The sequence below is a fragment of the Cololabis saira genome, chromosome 3 (genome assembly GCF_033807715.1).
Source record: "Cololabis saira isolate AMF1-May2022 chromosome 3, fColSai1.1, whole genome shotgun sequence".
Taxonomy (NCBI): domain Eukaryota; kingdom Metazoa; phylum Chordata; class Actinopteri; order Beloniformes; family Belonidae; genus Cololabis; species Cololabis saira.
The window spans coordinates 2,280,878-2,298,922 of NC_084589.1; the positions used below are offsets into that span (position 1 = coordinate 2,280,878).

The following is an 18,045-nucleotide window of genomic DNA, read 5'->3' on the forward strand; positions in this document are numbered from 1 at the left end:
CTTCCATCATCCATCCATCATCCATCCATCCATCCATCATCCATCCATCATCCATCCATCCATCATCCCTCCATCCATCCCTCCATCCATCCATCATCCATCCATCCATCATCCATCCAGCATCCATCCTTCCATCATCCATCCATCCATCCATCCCTCCATCCATCCATCATCCATCCATCATCCATCCAGCATCCATCCTTCCATCATCCATCCATCCATCCATCCATCCATCCATCCATCCATCCATCCATCCATCCATCCATCCATCCATCCATCCATCCATCCATCCATCCATCCATCATCCATCCATCCATCCATCCATCCATCATCCCTCCATCCATCCATCCATCATCCATCCATCCATCCATCCATCCATCCATCCATCCATCCATCCATCCATCCATCCATCCATCCATCCATCCATCCATCCATCCATCCATCCATCCATCCATCATCCATCCATCCATCCATCCATCCATCCATCATCCATCCATCCATCATCCATCCATCATCTAGAACCAGAACCAGAACCAGAACCAGACCAGAACCAGAACCAGACTAGAACCAGACTAGAACGAAAATCTAGCTGACTCATTCCAATACAGTATATACAGCATAATACAGTATACACTTCCGGGTCACATGACCCAGTCAATGCATATTAGCCCCGCCCCTTCTTCTGATTGGCTGATACGTTAAAGTCCAATATCTTTTGAATGGTTTGACATACAGAGACATGGGTGATGTCATATTACTCAGTATCAGGTCCTTGACCTCTATTGGTGCAAATTAGCCCCGCCCCTTCTTCTGATTGGCTGATACGTTAAAGTCCAATATCTTTTGAATGGTTTGACATACAGAGACATGGGTGGTGTCAAATGACTAAGTATGGAGTCCCTGACCCTCATTGGTGCAAACTAGCCACGCCCCTTCTTCTGATTGGCTGATACGTTAAAGTCCAATATCTTTTGAATGGTTTGACATACAGAGACATGGGTGGTGTCAAATGACTAAGTATCGAGTCCCTGACCCTCATTGGTGCAAATTAGCCCCGCCCCTTCTTCTGATTGGCTGATACGTTAAAGTCCAATATCTTTTGAATGGTTTGACATAGAGAGTCATGGGTGGTGTCATTGGACTTGGTATTGAGTCCTTCACCTTTATTGCTTGTAAAATGTACACAAATTTGCAGCAGCCCGCCGTGGCACTCTCAAAATTTCTGCAAGAAATTGTCTAGTTTTTATTTGTAACTCGAGCTCACGGGCAAACCGTAAAAGCTAGAAAGATAATTTTTGGTCAGAATTTAGACATAGATGTTGAGATTCATAAAATGTGACTTTGACAGGCGTGGTGTGCACACAATTTTAACGGGGGGCCCAACAGACACGCCAAATCCTGTCTCGCTCTCCATTGAGTCCCATGTTAAATGAAGTTTTCTTCAAAAAAATCTCATTTTTGTTTTCGAATTGCCGTTACTAACACATTTTAAGGAATATCTGAATGAAAATAAGATTGACAGAATGTTCTGGGTTCTCCGTCTCTCACGATGTTTTCATTTTTCTGCTAAGAGCTACGGTTTGACCGCAAAGTGGAGTGATTTGAGGTTTGTCACAACCGAAAATCTAGCTGTCATTCCCGCTCCCTCTGTATCAGGTTCTTGTTGCCCCTAACAACCAGAGCACAGCTGTGCTGATTAGACTGACCCAGACCTTGTCACATGACACAGTCATTACAGACTTCATGTAATATAACCTGGAAAATGGAGGAATCTGAACCCTGACCTTTTGACCTTACATGATCCCCAGTCCTGCTGGGGACAGGTTCATTGGATATATATGTATATTATTATTATTATACATATAAATATTTACATTTGTATATTATATATACAAATTAGCCCCGCCCCTTCTTGTGATTGGCCGATACGTTATAGTCCAATATCTTTTGAATGGTTTGACATACAGAGTAATGGGTGGTGTCAAATGACTAAGTATCGAGTCCCTGACCCTCATTGGTGCAAATTAGCCCCGCCCCTTCTTCTGATTGGCCGATACGTTATAGTCCAATATCTTTTGAATGGTTTGACATACAGAGACATGGGTGGTGTCAAATGACTAAGTATCGAGTCCCTGACCCTCATTGGTGCAAATTAGCCCCACCCCTTCTTCTGATTGGCTGATACGTTAAAGTCCAATATCTTTTGAATGGTTTGACATACAGAGACATGGGTGGTGTCAAATGACTAAGTATGGAGTCCCTGACCCTCATTGGTGCAAATTAGCCCCGCCCCTTCTTCTGATTGGCCGATACGTTATAGTCCAATATCTTTTGAATGGTTTGACATACAGAGACATGGGTGGTGTCAAATGACTAAGTATCGAGTCCCTGACCCTCATTGGTGCAAATTAGCCACGCCCCTTCTTCTGATTGGCTGATACGTTAAAGTCCAATATCTTTTGAATGGTTTGACATACAGAGACATGGGTGGTGTCAAATGACTAAGTATCGAGTCCCTGACCCTCATTGGTGCAAATTAGCCACGCCCCTTCTTCTGATTGGCTGATACGTTAAAGTCCAATATCTTTTGAATGGTTTGACATACAGAGACATGGGTGGTGTCAAATGACTAAGTATGGAGTCCCTGACCCTCATTGGTGCAAATTAGCCCCGCCCCTTCTTCTGATTGGCTGATACGTTAAAGTCCAATATCTTTTGAATGGTTTGACATACAGAGACATGGGTGGTGTCAAATGACTAAGTATCGAGTCCCTGACCCTCATTGGTGCAAATTAGCCACGCCCCTTCTTCTGATTGGCTGATACGTTAAAGTCCAATATCTTTTGAATGGTTTGACATAGAGAGTCATGGGTGGTGTCATTGGACTCGGTATTGAGTCCTTCACCTTTATTGCTTGTAAAATGTACACAAATTTGCAGCAGCCCGCCGTGGCACTCTCAAAATTTCTGCAAGAAATTGTCTAGTTAATATTAATCTATTGTGTATTTGTGCCGACCTGCAGACCAAAATCTTCCTCCTCAGGAGAAACTAGTCCCGTTTTGGTCCCGATCACGGGACTCTTGCAGGTTTTGAGCACTGAACTTTTACTTATGTAAGGCTGGTGTAGAGTTAAGCCTTACCTTATTAAATTAAACCTTTTTGGGGTGGTGAGTAGGATAAACACGGGGAAACTTCTGCTGAGTTCCAGTGTACTTTAATGTCCCTCAACAGTGTAGGATTTTAGAACATCAACACAGCACCTAGTGCCGTACTGTGGCGTATCACTCCGCCCAATCTAAACCAGACTAATCACTACAGATAAACTGACTAGTGTCATTATAGTCCCTGATTTACATCACCATATAAAGAATAGATTTATAAAATAATCAACCCTGAATTACCAAAATAACCTTCTTAACAGAAATAAACTTATACTTACTTACACTTATAAGGTGAGCATGAATTAATCTTTTTTATGATGTAAAGTTGTATGTATTTATTTACTTTTATTTATTTAAAGGAGCCGTCTGTAAGAAATGTCAAAAACTGGTACTGCAGTCACTTTCAAAATATTGTTGAGCGGCGTGTACCCTCCCCCTCCTCCCCCCGACAAGAGGTTGCCAGGTAGGCTGCAGAATGCAGCAGGAACGTAGGCTGCCATGGCTGCCATAATTAGAGCCGAGCTGGCAACCCGGATGCAGAAACAATACTGACTTGGTGATTGGGAGATAGGTGGAGGGTGGAGCTTCAGAAACAATACTGACTTGGTGATTGGGAGATAGGTGGAGGGTGGAGCTTCAGAAACAATACTGACTTGGTGATTGGGAGATAGGTGGAGGGTGGAGCTTCAGAAACAATACTGACTTGGTGATTGGGAGATAGGTGGAGGGTGGAGCTTCAGAAACAATACTGACTTGGTGATTGGGAGATAGGTGGAGGGTGGAGCTTCAGAAACAATACTGACTTGGTGATTGGGAGATAGGTGGAGGGTGGAGCTTCAGGCCAAAACAAAAAATGACAACATAAACATCAGTTGAGGGCTGCAACTCCTCTTTTTAAACTGGAATATCCTGGCTTGAGTGCTGTTGTCAGTGACATAAGTATTTGAGATGAACATGATTTTTAAATGTCTGTTGACATATCGGGGTCATTTTATGATTCGTTTTATTATTGCTCTTACATACAGCTCCTTTAATTTTAGTTGTTACATTTCTGGAAAAGAAAAAAGTCAAATCATACATGAGAGAAACTATTCAGTTTGTGGCAAAATATTTTTACTTGTATGAAACTGAAGATCATAATGCAAACCTGACATTTACTTTTAGTTCAGTTTGTGGAAAATGGTTGGCCTGGCTTTCTCTTTAAAACTTAAACAGTTATAAATCATTACAAACTGTAACAATATGGCAAATGCACAGCATTGTTTTGAATTTTGTGTCTTTCAAATAAAATAAATTTTTTTCCAGTCGTATGTTCCTCATTCAAGGTTGTTAAAAAAAATACTGCTATAATATCGTTATCGTGAGCTCAGTATCGTGTATCGTACCGTATCGTGAGATTAGTGTATCGTTACACCCCTAACATACACGGCATGAGGAAACTTTTTTTTTTGAGCTGCACTTGCACCCCGGCTTCCTCACAAAACTGCTGCTCCGTCAAAACTGAAACCCACACACAGTTCAGGATCCAGCTGCAGCGGTTCCAGCACTTCCAAGATCTTTTTAGTGATGCCAGAGGAGGTCATGTCATCTGTCGCGACAAATCCGACAGCTCTCTCTCTCAGGTTACCGTTATACACATACCTTAAGCAGACAGAAACGAGCTCTTTCTTTGAGAGCTCCTTATATTCATCAGCTAAAATGGCATAGTACGTGTCAGTCTGTGCATGCAGCTCCGCTTTGACTTTCGTCGGAGTAGTGATGCTGCAGTTTCAAGGAGGTCGTTCTGAATGTCAGGGCTCATCATTTTTGCGTTATTTGGAAGCTCATCAAAGCGTTTTTTTTTTTTATTTCAGGGTCATAGTCACAAATTAATTTGAACAACTGTAGAAAATGTCCTCTGTTCAGGCTTTCTGCGTCCTCCTTGTACGGAAGAGTATTACGGCCAAGCAAAATAAAAATTAAAATAATATTTTAGAGGAGGAAGATTTTTTTTTCATTATGCACTTTGAGAAAAAAGTCAAAATGTTGAGAAAAAAGTCGAAATGTTGAGAAAAAAGTCAAATTTTCGTGAATACATTCGAAATGTCGAGAAAAAAGTTGAAATGTTGAGAAAAAAGTCGAAATGTCGAGAACAAAGTCGAAATGTCGAGGAAAAAGTTGAAAAGCCGAGATTAATGTTGAAGCACAATTTTGAGAAAAAAGTCGAGAAAAAAGTCGGAATGTTGAGAAAAAAGTCAAAATTTCGTAAATAAAGTTGAAATGTTGAGAAAAAAGGCGAAATTTCGATTTTATTCACGAAATTTCAACTATATTCACAAAATTTCGACTTTTTTCTCGAAATTTTATTTCAACATTAATCTCGACATTTCAACTTTTTTCTTGACATTGCGACTTTTTTCTCGAAGTGCACAGTAAAAATAAATCTTCCACTCTTGCATGGCCCTAATACTCTTCCGTATCCTTGTGAGCACGCAGTGCAATGCCTTGTTTTGCACAAAACAGCAAAATATCGATGACAACTTTCACGTGTGCCTGGTTTCTTTCAATAGAGTCAATGAAACGCTCATGTTTATCTTTTGTAACATGATGTATGATGTCACAGTTTCCAACTCGTTTTATTTCCATGTAACCTTTGTGTCGGGCCACAGCAGAAGCATGAGCATTACTTGCTTCATGCTTTGCACAAAACTGACCTAGATGCCCCAGTCTCTCATTCCTGTTTTTCCGAATCTGTCCCCCTTGATATCTGTGCTAAAGTGGTGACAGGACTGGCAAAAAACGTATCCAGTTTGATGCTGTACTCTAACCAACTGTATTGGGCATACCATTTATCAGAAAAAGTCCTCTTTCCACTGAGAAATTGCGTGGCTTGGAAAGGTTGCAGTTTGGGCTGGCATGCAGGCTTGTAGCACTCAAATGTAATAATTTCCTGAAAATGTAATAACGCCCGAAAATGTAATAAAATCCAATAATGTAATAACTTCCCCAATAATGTAATAAAATATCCTGACTGATAATATCATTTTTACCGATAATGTAATACCTTATTACATTATTGGGAATTTATTACACTTTTTAACTTTTTTTTCCAAAACTGATAATGTAATACTTGACAAATAATGTAATATATATGTTCATTTTCAGTCCAGAGTTCTACATTTTGTGTTTTAAGTATCTAAGAATGTTATATACGGTGGATTTGAAACACCAGAATGACTATTGGGTTAAAATGCAGACTTTGAGTACCATGTAATAAATTCCCAATAACGTAATAAGGTATTACATTATCGGTAAAAATGTTATTACAATATCCGTCAGGATATTTTATTACATTATTGGGTTTTATTACATTTTCGATTGAAATTTTTGTACATTTTCAGGCGTTATGTGAAAATTACATTTTCAGGAAATTAATTCAATTCAATTCAATTTTATTTATATAGCGTCTAATACAACAGAGTTGTCTCTAGACGCTTTACAGAGACCCATACCCAGAACATGACCCCCGAGCAGTTATTACATAAACAATGGCAGGTAAAAACTCCCCTAGTGGGAGAAAAACCTTAAGTCAAACAGTGGCAAGGAAAAACTCCCCTTTAGGAGGGAAGAAACCTTGAGCAGGACCAGGCTCATCAGGGGGGACCCTCCTGCCGAGGGCCAAATTATTATATTATAGGGTGCTACAAGGCTCGTCCACTGTGGAGAGAGGGGTGTAATGGTAATGGTAACGGTAACGGTCAGGTTGGAAGTTGCCGCGCCTGCGAAACGTCGCCTGACGGGAGTTTTTAAATGCGAAAATAAGATTTTGTTATTGCGAATTATTTTGAACATCATGATTACATACTAATAGCCTAGATTTAGAATACAACATGTTAGTAAGACTATTACAAAAAAAGAAAAATGCATCAAATGTTTGGGTGTGCCAGCTGTCTCTGTGGGAGGCACTGGCCCCCCCTGGCACACCCGCGGCTACGCCACTGCACTGTACATTACATTTACGTGTATTGGGGTCAATGACGAATAAGGATTTCCAACAGGTCAATTTTAAAATAATAAAAAAAAAGAATATCTATTGCAGTATTTCAAACATTAAGAATGTTGTGTACACATAAATTCATATAAAAATTTTAAATTAAATGATTGCAGCTGGATCCTGAACTGTGTGTGGGTTTCAGTTTTGACGGAGCAGCAGTTTTGTGAGGAAGCCGGGGTGCAAGTGCAGCTCAAAAAAAAAAGTTTCCTCATGCCGTGTATGTTAGGGGTGTAACGATACACTAATCTCACGATACGGTACGATACACGATACTGAGCTCACGATAACGATACGATATTATAGCAGTATTTTTTTTAACAACCTTGAATGAGGAACATACGACTGGAAAAAAATTTATTTTATTTGAAAGACACAAAATTCAAAACAATGCTGTGCATTTGCCATGAGTTTTTTGTCAAGATGAATTGGCACTAGCCTTAAAAAAAAGGTCATGTGGTGCAACCATGATTCATATTAAAATAAATTAATTTCCTTTACTTCTTGACATCTTTTTTTTTATACAAAAAAAAAATGTAATGGTCGCGCCACATGATATTTCATAAAATGGACATCATCAGTCAAACTTTCTTTGTATATTATGATGGAAATATAAATACAAATGTGTTGCAATCTTACACACTACAAGACAGTTCAGAAATCATGCCAGATAGGGCAGAAGATTGATTTAAATACATTTAGAGTGATTTCAAAAAAAGTTTTCAGAATAAGAGTCGTGGTCGGACGTGCTAAACGTGCCCCTAAAGTCACCTAATTTTGCACGCAAGCCAGGCCTGACGAAAAAATTGATATTTCATGGTTTGCATTAATGGGCGTGGCCTAATGGCTCAACAGCGCCCCCTAGAAAACTTTGTGCCTCAAGCCCCACAATACGGTTTGACGTACATGCACGAAAATCGGTGCACACCTGTATCATGTCACAACTTAAAGAAAAGTCTCTTGGCGCCATGGCCGAAACCCAACAGGAAGTCGGCCATTTTGAATTAATCGTGTAATTTTGGCGCAATTTATGCCATTCCTTCGGCCCGAACCGTAACGTGCACCCAGGTGTGTTATACATCAAAATGTGCGTCTCGATGCTGCAACGATGTGCATTACTTTTCTCATTCAAAAGCGTTACCGTGGCAACGCTAGACACCAAAAAGCCCGACCCCCTTTCATCTGATTGGTCCATATCTGATAGTTCCTACTTTCTCCCATAACTTTTGAATGGTTTGATATAGAGAGTCGTGGGTGGTTTCATCCGCTAAATGTCCAGGCCTGAAGAATCTACATCAAGTCATACAAGCTTCCACTGCAGCCTGAACGTGCACAAGGGTGCGAGGGCCCATTCATCGCTGCTTACAGCTTTAATTATGTTAATTACCTTTTTGGGTAGCACTTGTCTTTGTTTGAACATATCTACAGAAGGTTTCAGAGTTACCAATCAGAAGTCCTTGTTCTCTGACTTCCAGACTTTGAATTCAGAAATGACCTGAAGATAAACTCAAAATAACACAAACATACTTTTTGTGGTTGTCTTTGCATTTTCTGTAATTATAAATGAATGCACGTAATGTTTGTCCTATTTTCATCAGAATTATGAACATAGGTTTTATGGACAACTTTAAAGTCCTGAGATTTGTTTCGGCCGGGAGTCTTGGTGACACACACACAACACTATTTAAAACAACCATTTAAAGCTGCTGCAACCGCCCAGACCCCTCGTTGTAGGTCGTCTATTTAATGAAGTTAATGAGCTCAGAGAGAGAAGGTGTTTAATAAGTAGGTGGTTCAGAACATTTGGTATTACCACATAATTACTGGCACAGATTTACAGCCAGCCAATGACGGTGGAAGTGCTGTTGATTGTTTTGTTTTAGTGAGAATAAAAAAGGCTTCAGCTGGTGGAGAGAGGTGAGTAAAGACCTGTGTTTAAGAGTGCAGTTTAACTGCAAATTAACTTTTAAATTTACAAAGAGGGGAAATGGAGTGAATTCGTTTTGATTGGCTTAATGCACGTACTTCATTAACGAGAAAGCAAACAGATGCAACTTTAGCAGTTAATTAGGGCCCGAGCAATGACAGAGCGAAGGCCCTATTGTATCTGTAGGAATTATTTTTCTCGTTTTTCTCATTTTTTTTTCCGACGAAAGGAGGGCCTTTTTTCCCCCTAAACGTGCCTCAAAAGTCACCAAATTTTGCACGCAAGCCAGGCCTAGCGAAAAATTTTATATTTAATGGTTTGCATTAATGAGCGTGGCCTAACGGCTCAACAGCGCCCCCTAGAAAACTTTGTGCCTCAAGCCCCACAATATGGTTTGACGTACATGCACGAAAAACGGTGGCGCCATGGCCGAAACCGAACAGGAAGTCAATCATTTTGAATTAATCGTGTAATTTTGGGGCAATTTATGCCATTTCTTCGGCCGCTATTTCGCCCAAACCGTAACGTGCACCCAGGTGTGTAATACATCAAAATGTGTGTCTCGATCCTGCCACGATGGGCATTACTTTTTTCTCAGTCAAAAGCGTTACCGTGGAGGTGCGGTCGACCTGGATGGCCGGCGGGGGAGCGTGGGTGCCTTCCAGGGCCGGCTCAGCCGGCCCTGGAAGGCCTGAGGGTCTGAGGGGGCAGGGGGTCCGGGGCGTTGGGGACACTGTCCCCCGTGCCCTGGTACTCCCCGCCTCACGGTTTTAATAACACTGTAGACACTGCACACTCAACATTGAATAAATACATTTAACAAGGATACTTAGTTCTGGAGGGGGGGATCATTGTCAGCATGATACCCTGACCTCCTCCTCCCTGTTTTTATTGCATTAGCCACATGCACTCAACACCAGGGTCCCACATCACCCGCGTTCCCTCGCCGGCCTGGGATAGGTGGGTCGAGGTGCCTGGCGGGGCTCGCCGTGCAGCCTGGGGTGCCTTCTGGCAGTGCTGGACCCCCCCGGGGAGGGGGAAACGGTGCTGGAAACCCCCGGGGAGGGGGAAACGCTGTGTGAATGAGCATCCTTGTCAGTGAGAATGCGGTATGAAAGGGTCCTGGAATTCTGGGTATTTCCCTAAAGCAGCAGGGGGAGGTGGCTGGGGAGAATGAGGCTGTGGCCTCTCTACTTAGGCCCCGTTTACACGGAGCAAAAACTGAGGCGTTTTCATGCGTTTTGGCCGTTCGTTTACACGAAAACGGAGCTCGAAGTCACCAAAAACCATCATTTCTGAAAACTCCGGCCAAAGTGGAGATTTTCAAAAACTCGTTCTCGTTTTCACGTTTGCGTCTAAACAGAAGAAAATGGACATTTAGGCTTCAGAACGTCACATTATGCAACAGAAACGTCACCAGCGTCATGTGTGCGACCTGTGTTTACAATTAGTTTGGCCACCGTCAATATTTTCTTGTATTTTACCTGTTTAATATTCTAAAGTCACACTTAAAAGTAACTCCACTTCTCTGTCACTCCAAACGAAAGACTCTCATTCCGTCTTGGAAGTAAAGCCTGAATTATGGTCCTGCGTTAAATCGACGCAGAGCCTACGGCGTAGGGTACGCAGCGATGCGCGCCGTACGGTGAGCGTCGCCGCGTACCCTACGCCGTAGGCTCTGCGTCGATTTGCTCTGCGATTTGCTCTGCGTTGGTGTATCGCGGAACCATAAATCAGCCTTAACTTGAAGTTACACGTGTCATTTGTTGATGTTTTTTCCACGATTCTGATTGGCTGGCATGACGTTAACAACGTATTTATGCGGATCTGTGTAAACAAAGAGATTTTGAAAACGATCTCGTGTAAACGATGGAATTTTTCAAAACGTAGAGGGGGAAATATCCGTTTTTGTAAATACCCGGCTATGTGGAAACGGGGCCTTAAGCTGCTGCTGCCCCGACCTGACATTGGATAAGCGGAAGTTAATGAATGGATGGATGTGTTTTTATCCTGAACATTTTGTTGTCTGCCTGCTCAGATGACCTCCTGACCACAGGAATTAATCTGGTGTTCATACGGCAGAAGGAATGAACTTACAAACATAAACCCATCCTTCTTCAGCCATTTTGTTTCTGTGTATTACCTGTTGCTTTGTCTGCACACGCCTCCACAGTACCATCACATAGTTTTCATATCTGCCACTACACCAGGAAGTCTTCACACAAAAGGTCATGGGCAAATTTTTGAGAAACCTTTTTTTTGAGAATAGCTCCATCATTGGCGTGAGTCAGAAATGGTCAGATTGGACCTCTGCTGTGGTGTAATGAGCTCTGCAGCCTTCCAGAGTCATCTCCTACCTCTCTGCTGGAAGGAGACACTGTGTTCCTTGACCTTCAATATCCAAGACCCCGTGTCCACAATCATGCAAACAAAGGCATTTGTGAAAGCCTTAGCAGTTTAATTTTATTACAGTGATGCAGCAAATATGATGAGGGCTAAGATGTACTTGTGTGTTTTTGTTAAAAAGAATATCATGCTCATGTGCCCTGAGAAACCTCGACAACAACAGGAAAATGAAAAACCTCTTAAAGCCCACCCCCCTTAAAACCTTGAAAACACTAGTTCCACTCAATTCAGCATTTTACTAATGCTAGTACATTTGAGGAGAAAACAGTAAAAGCATAGACGGAGTACCTGTCTTTCATGCATAATCAGCCTGCACTGGTCTCAGCCAGGCTCTAAAAGCTATTTAACATGAGAACTGCCAGCTTTCGATCCCCCCTACAGGCGCCATAGCCGTTTCTCACACCATCAGATATCTGTCCCTTGTTACGGTACAAAATTCAGTACTTGAAGTGGAAACATTTATGTAAACACTCCGTCTTCTTCATTTTGTGTCTGTGTGCATCTACATCTGTGCGGGTTACATCAGGACTAATTGTTTAAAGGGGACCTATTATGGCATTTAATGTATATTTTAAACAGGCCTTGAATGTCTTAAAAACAAGCTTTTGATAGTTTTTTCTACATAAATTAGAAATTCAGCCTCTGGGTCATGTCTTTATTTTTACTGTTTCTAACCTCCTTCTGCATGAGGGATTCTGAGGGGGCGGGGCTATGATAATGATGCTCTGTGCTGATTGGCTGCCTGAATGATGTGTAGCAGGGGAGGGAACAAAGCCTAGCTGGGCAGAAGAGCAGTCGGCTGCGTACACTATGAAACCGTGTCCCATGCCATGCGAGCGAGCTTCAGCGACAAAATTAATTCCATTGCTTTATTTTCTATTGGACTGTCCTAACTGGCTGCGAGTTTAACGGTTTCAGTGCGGACAGAGACTCGAGGCGATAGTCGGACGCTCGCATGCAGTTATGACACGGTGTAAACGATTCCCTGGGATCTTAAAGCCTGAATTACGGTTCTGCGTTAAATCGACGCGTACCCTACGCCGTAGGATCTGCGTTGGTGAAACGCGGAACCATAAATCAGCCTTTAGTTCCTTAGTTTAGTTCACACAGGAAGTTTAATTGAATTCTAAACAGGTACACCACAGTTCTTTACTCCAATTCCTCATCATTTCACAAGCAGCGATGAACGGGCCCTCGCGCGTGCAATTTGCACCAATTAAGGTCAAGAACTTAAAACTAAGTCCGATGACACCACCCACCACCCTCTTTATGTCAAACCATTCAAAAGTTATGGCAGAAAATAGGAACTATGAAATATCGATCAATCAGAAGAAGGGGCGGGGCTAATTCACAACAATTATGGTCAAGGGATTCAAAACCATGTCCGATGACACCACCCACTAGTCTTTATGTCAAACCATTCAAAAGTTATAGCAGAAAATAGGGACAACCAATCGGAAGAAGGGGCGGGGCTAATTCAGGCCAATGAAGGTCAAGGACTCAATACCGAGTCCAATGACACCACCCACGTGTCTTTATCACAACTAATTTAATTCAAAGTCGGAATGTTAACTCCATGTATACGGAGACATCAGATATTGCAGTCTGCACATGCTGGAGAATTTACTCTGGGGCTTCACGCGGAAGTGAAAGGAGACGGCGTGTGTTAAATATTTGTTTAAACACCTGTAAAAAAATCGCGAAAGAGATGGCAGAAGCTTCATCAGGACACCGGAGCAGATAAAAATAAAGTAGAAAAATGTACGGAAGGCGTACAAAACAACCGTCAACCGGAAGTGGCTCTTTGTTGAAATGGTTACCATGGTTACCATGGTTACAGCGCCACATAGCGTCACGGAGTCAGCCATGTTCTGGACATTTATCCGATTCTCTGAACAGCATGTAAACTCAGACAAGTGATTGGGTCTTCTGGATTTTTATCTGATACAATCAGAAATCCGATTTCTTTGCTACCTAAAAAACAGTAAGCCGTTCTCGAGCCAACTGAGAGATATCATCTCTCCTGGGTCTTCCCTCAGGGCCCCCTGTAATGGGATATTGTCTGAAATACCTCCCTAAAAAGGTGTCCTGACCAGATGTCCAAATCACCTCGACTTGCTCCTTTTGATGTGAGGAGCTCCTACTGGATGACTGTTTCGCATTTCTCAGGAACACAAGTCTGTACTTGAGGTTCTTGGGAGGTCCGCACTTGGCATATATGAGTTGGGAGAATGTACTTTGGAAGATGGAAGAATATCTCTCTTTCTGTAACTGAACATCGACATAGCATTTCTTGACGATGTCTGTTACATCCCCAGGCTGTTGCTGGGTCATTGGCCACGATTACATGATCTTTTTTAATCGGAATTAATTCCAAATTAAATAATTCAGAATTAAACTATTTTCCTTCCAGTTTACATGGAAATAGTAATTCCGAATTGAGGTTTACATGGAAAACACGTTTGATGGTCTTTCTCCAATTCCTCTCCAGGTCTGGGGGTTGGGAAGGTTCTGATTGGATAGGGGGGGGACCGGAAGTTAAACTACCGGAAGGAAAACTAACTTAGCCGCTACAACTTTGAAAAGCTCACAATTTTTATGTTTTCTACCATCTGTTCTTTTAATTATTTCTATTTATTAAATAAATGGTCTCTGCTCTTGACCAGCGTTTACTGCTGCTGCATCTTGAAACTTTGTTTGGAAAACCAGCCCAGCAGGAATATAAGGTCATGGAGACAGACGGGCGAGGGAACGAGCAGAAAGAAAGACCGGAATTAATTTAAAGAGGAATGAGTGTAGACATGATCACGGAATTATTATATTTGGATTTCAAATCGGAATAAACCAGCCACTTACTTCAGAATTAAGTTTAATTCGGATTGGCCATTTTCATTCGGAATTAGGTGTTTACATGGTCATTTTTACTCATTTTAAATCAGATTTAATTTTAATTCTGAATTAAAGAGGAATTAAACTTCCCATGTAAATGCAGCCACTCTTGATTCATGCCTGTCAGACCGGTCTCCCCCTCTCACACACAGGAACACGTATTGAGAAATGGCCCGTCTCTAAGGTTCAGCAGGGTCATGATCAAGTTCATGACTGAAGGTGAGGGCGGAAACTCCAACCCCTTGTTCCGAGCTTAGCACTTTAACCTGGAGCCAAGACTCGGGAGGAGGATGGAAAGGGGGTGCTTGGTCATCAGTCTTCCGTCCAGATGTTCACCCAACCATGACCTGGAACCTGAGCTTGTGATTCAATGAACTTTGATTTCCGACACTTTCCCTGAGCTCTGATGTCATGTCTCCCACTATCACAGCGTTACACACAACATATACATCATCCATGGAATTTATCTGGTTAAGCAGGGTCCTCAATTCAAACGGCACTTTAATGTCACACTCAGAACTCCTAGACAAGTATAGTATTCCTATACCACCAAAGGAATACCCTTTAGTTTTTGATGCTATACCTTCTGGTGTCATAATGCTTCTAACCCCTCGTTCACACTGAAAGCGTCACGGGCGTCCCGACGCCAGCATCTCGCCGCTTGGTGCAGTCACACTGAAAGCATCAGTGCCTGCAGCGGGGCGGGGGTGGGCGGGGCTAAAGCTGCGCTGCAGAACTGAAGGGAACAGTGGGAACAGCGTACACATCTTCAGTTTCCTATTTCACCATAGATCACACTTTGAGACGCCTTCTTTATATCTTAGCGTTATTTCCGCATAGATAAGAGTGAGTTTGATGCTCCTTAACAAGTTTGGTCCGCGGATCAACATCAACCGCCAGAGCCGTTTGTCCCGGTGAACCATAAATCCGCCTAGGCTGATTTATGGTTCCGCGTCACACCAACGCAGAGCCTACGGCATAGGGTACGCGGCGACGCACACCCTATGCCGGACCCTACGGCGTAGGCTCTGCGTTGGTGTGACGCAGAACCACAATTCCGGCTAAAAAGTAAACACAACATGCGCGCACGTACCCGTGCATGACAGGCAGATACACACGGGGAGAAGAGACTATTTCTTAAATTTTTATTTTTTTTTAAAAACTTTTTAAAACTCATAATCCTTATGAACGCAATTGTTATATAGTCCAACTTTCCTTATTTTAATCAGAACACTTTCTTCTAGTGGGCTCGGAGCGGCAGTCATCTTTCCCGGCCTTTAAAAATGAATTCAAACAATACATTGCAACAATCCAATATTCTAAAAATAGAAAAGCCATCCAAACCACTGAGTTATGTACTATGTATAACATTTTTTTGAACTGATCTATAATTTCTGTCTGTGACTAATCCCCTGGCATCAACTGTTTATATATATGTTTTGTTTGTTTTATAATGTATTGTTGATAATTTGAAATAAAGAATTGTGGAAAAAAAATTATAAAAATACCCAACATATACAGTGGGAACTCGTGGTCTCGGGGCCAAAAACCACAGATCAACGCGGCCAGTTTTGTATATCTATGCCATTCGCTGACAGTTGGGGAAATATTTGCCTCATACTTTAAAGGAATCTATGCAGGCTGCAGCTTAAAATGTTAACTTAACCCTTCAGCTATCTATTTGTCCGTGCACGTCAGAGACCAAACTATAACTGATTGTCCTCCAGCAACAGCTTAACATGTTTTGTAACGCAGACCACAGCTGGAGAAAGTAATCTTAATTTAGACTTATCTGCTTTATCAGACCTTTCACTTCTTCATAGAATTGATCTGCAGCCCCATCAGCAGCATATTTTTCCGGTATATCTCTTTGGCAGCATTATGAATGCTCATGATAGTCAGACAGAACTGATGGAAGATGTGTGACCCAGCAGCGAAGCGTCTACATCTGTGTGCTAAACGTTATTCCTTTTGCCAAGTTTGCATCACTGCAGGGGACGGAGAGGCGTTTACAGATACCAGGATGTCGAAATGGATTTCTGCTCTCTGTGGAAACTCACGGCATTCTGCCTCGCGTCAGTCTTTGAGCGCGGCAGCAACATCTCAGAGGTTAAAAAGTTTGTTTTGCCCACATGTGTTTTTGGTTCAAGATATTAATCAAGTGCATCGTATCAGAACTTGCTCACAGGCGTGATATTTACTAATTGAGTCAAAGGCAGCCATGCGACTGCACACCAACAAACAAGTCACGCGTGCAGTTTCTTACCTATGGTGCCTCCTTGTTCATGGACCATGCTGGCCAGATCCCTCATGATTTGATTGACATCCAGCATGTCTCGCTAGAGAGAGAAAAAAAGAAAAACACAGATTTCATGCTGGTTTAAATGCATACAGTTACCAGTACTCGATTTGGGGGGATGAGGGGGGATGGCATCCCCCCTGAAATAAAAACGGTCCAAATCATCCCCCCTGTAAAACTGCCATCCCTCCTTTCCATCCCTTATGTTATTTCATCAATGAATGTGGTTTTACTGCTATTTCAACATTTAGAGTCATCACCAGAAAAATAACACCAGAAAAATAACTTATTTGACAATTTTCACCTGTTTCAAGTAAATTTTCACTTGAAATAAGTAGGAAAATCTGCCAGTGGGACAAGATTTATCTTCTTATTCCAAACAAAAAAATCTTTTGCAGATTTTTCTACTTATTTCAAGTGAAAATCTACTTGAAACAGGTGAAAATTGTTGTTTTTTTCCAGTGATGAGTCTTGTTTTAAGTGTAATGAGATTTTTTTTCTAAAGTAAGACATTTTAACTGCAAATAAGACAAATATTCTTGTTAAGATTGTGAGTTTTTGCAGTGATCCATGTCACTTATCCTGTGAAGGACAGAGTCATATTGATAAGTTCAGAAAAGTGTTTTTTATTGTTGTGTTTTGATGTATTTGATGTAAGCCCAGTGGATATTTAAAGCTTACAGAAGGCTGCATTTAACTGCTGCTGTGTCATTCCTGCAGTATTTCTGCAGGTGTTTTGGTCACTGCTATTATTTGTAATATATTATATTATTTGTAATCAGCACAAATTATCTGTCCCCATATGATCAAATCCACCATCCCCCCTGATTTATTTTTACAACTCGAGTACTGACAGTTTCTGATATTTTACAGTAAACTTGGGATTAGTTGACAACACTGGCAAGAAAAAGTATGTGAAGCCTTTGGAATAAAGTGGTTTTCTGCATTAATTTCATCATAAAATGTGATGTGATCCTCATCTAAGTCACAATAACAAACAGAAACTTAGATAAGCTCATACCACAAAAGTTCTTCTGTCTTCAAAGAACACACCTATCAAACATTCGCAGTGCTGGAGGAAAAAGTAGGTGAACCCAGAGGCTAAATCCTTCAACAAAAGCGACTTGGAGCCGTGGTTGCTGTTCATGAGAAGGACCAATGTGAAGTGTGCCTCACTAAAAGGAGATCAAGGGTAGTTGATCTGCAGACAGCTGGAAGGAGATACGTCATCTCAGAGTGCTGATCATCCATCTGTCCACAAATGGTCTAGAAACAGACCGTTTCATTTGGAAATACAGGACTGTCTCAGAAAATTAGAATATTGTGATAAAGT

General features: G+C 41.7%; 1 protein-coding gene across 1 annotated transcript in view; it reads right to left on the reverse strand.

Annotated features, from left to right (window-relative positions):
* Positions 1-18,045, reverse strand: part of tsnare1 (T-SNARE Domain Containing 1) — a 190,405-nt gene that overhangs the window by 58,202 nt on the left and 114,158 nt on the right. Inside the window, exon 8 of the mRNA XM_061714611.1 lies at positions 16,680-16,752. Within this exon, the coding sequence (XP_061570595.1) occupies positions 16,680-16,752 (73 nt within the window). The remainder of the gene's footprint in view (positions 1-16,679; positions 16,753-18,045) is intronic.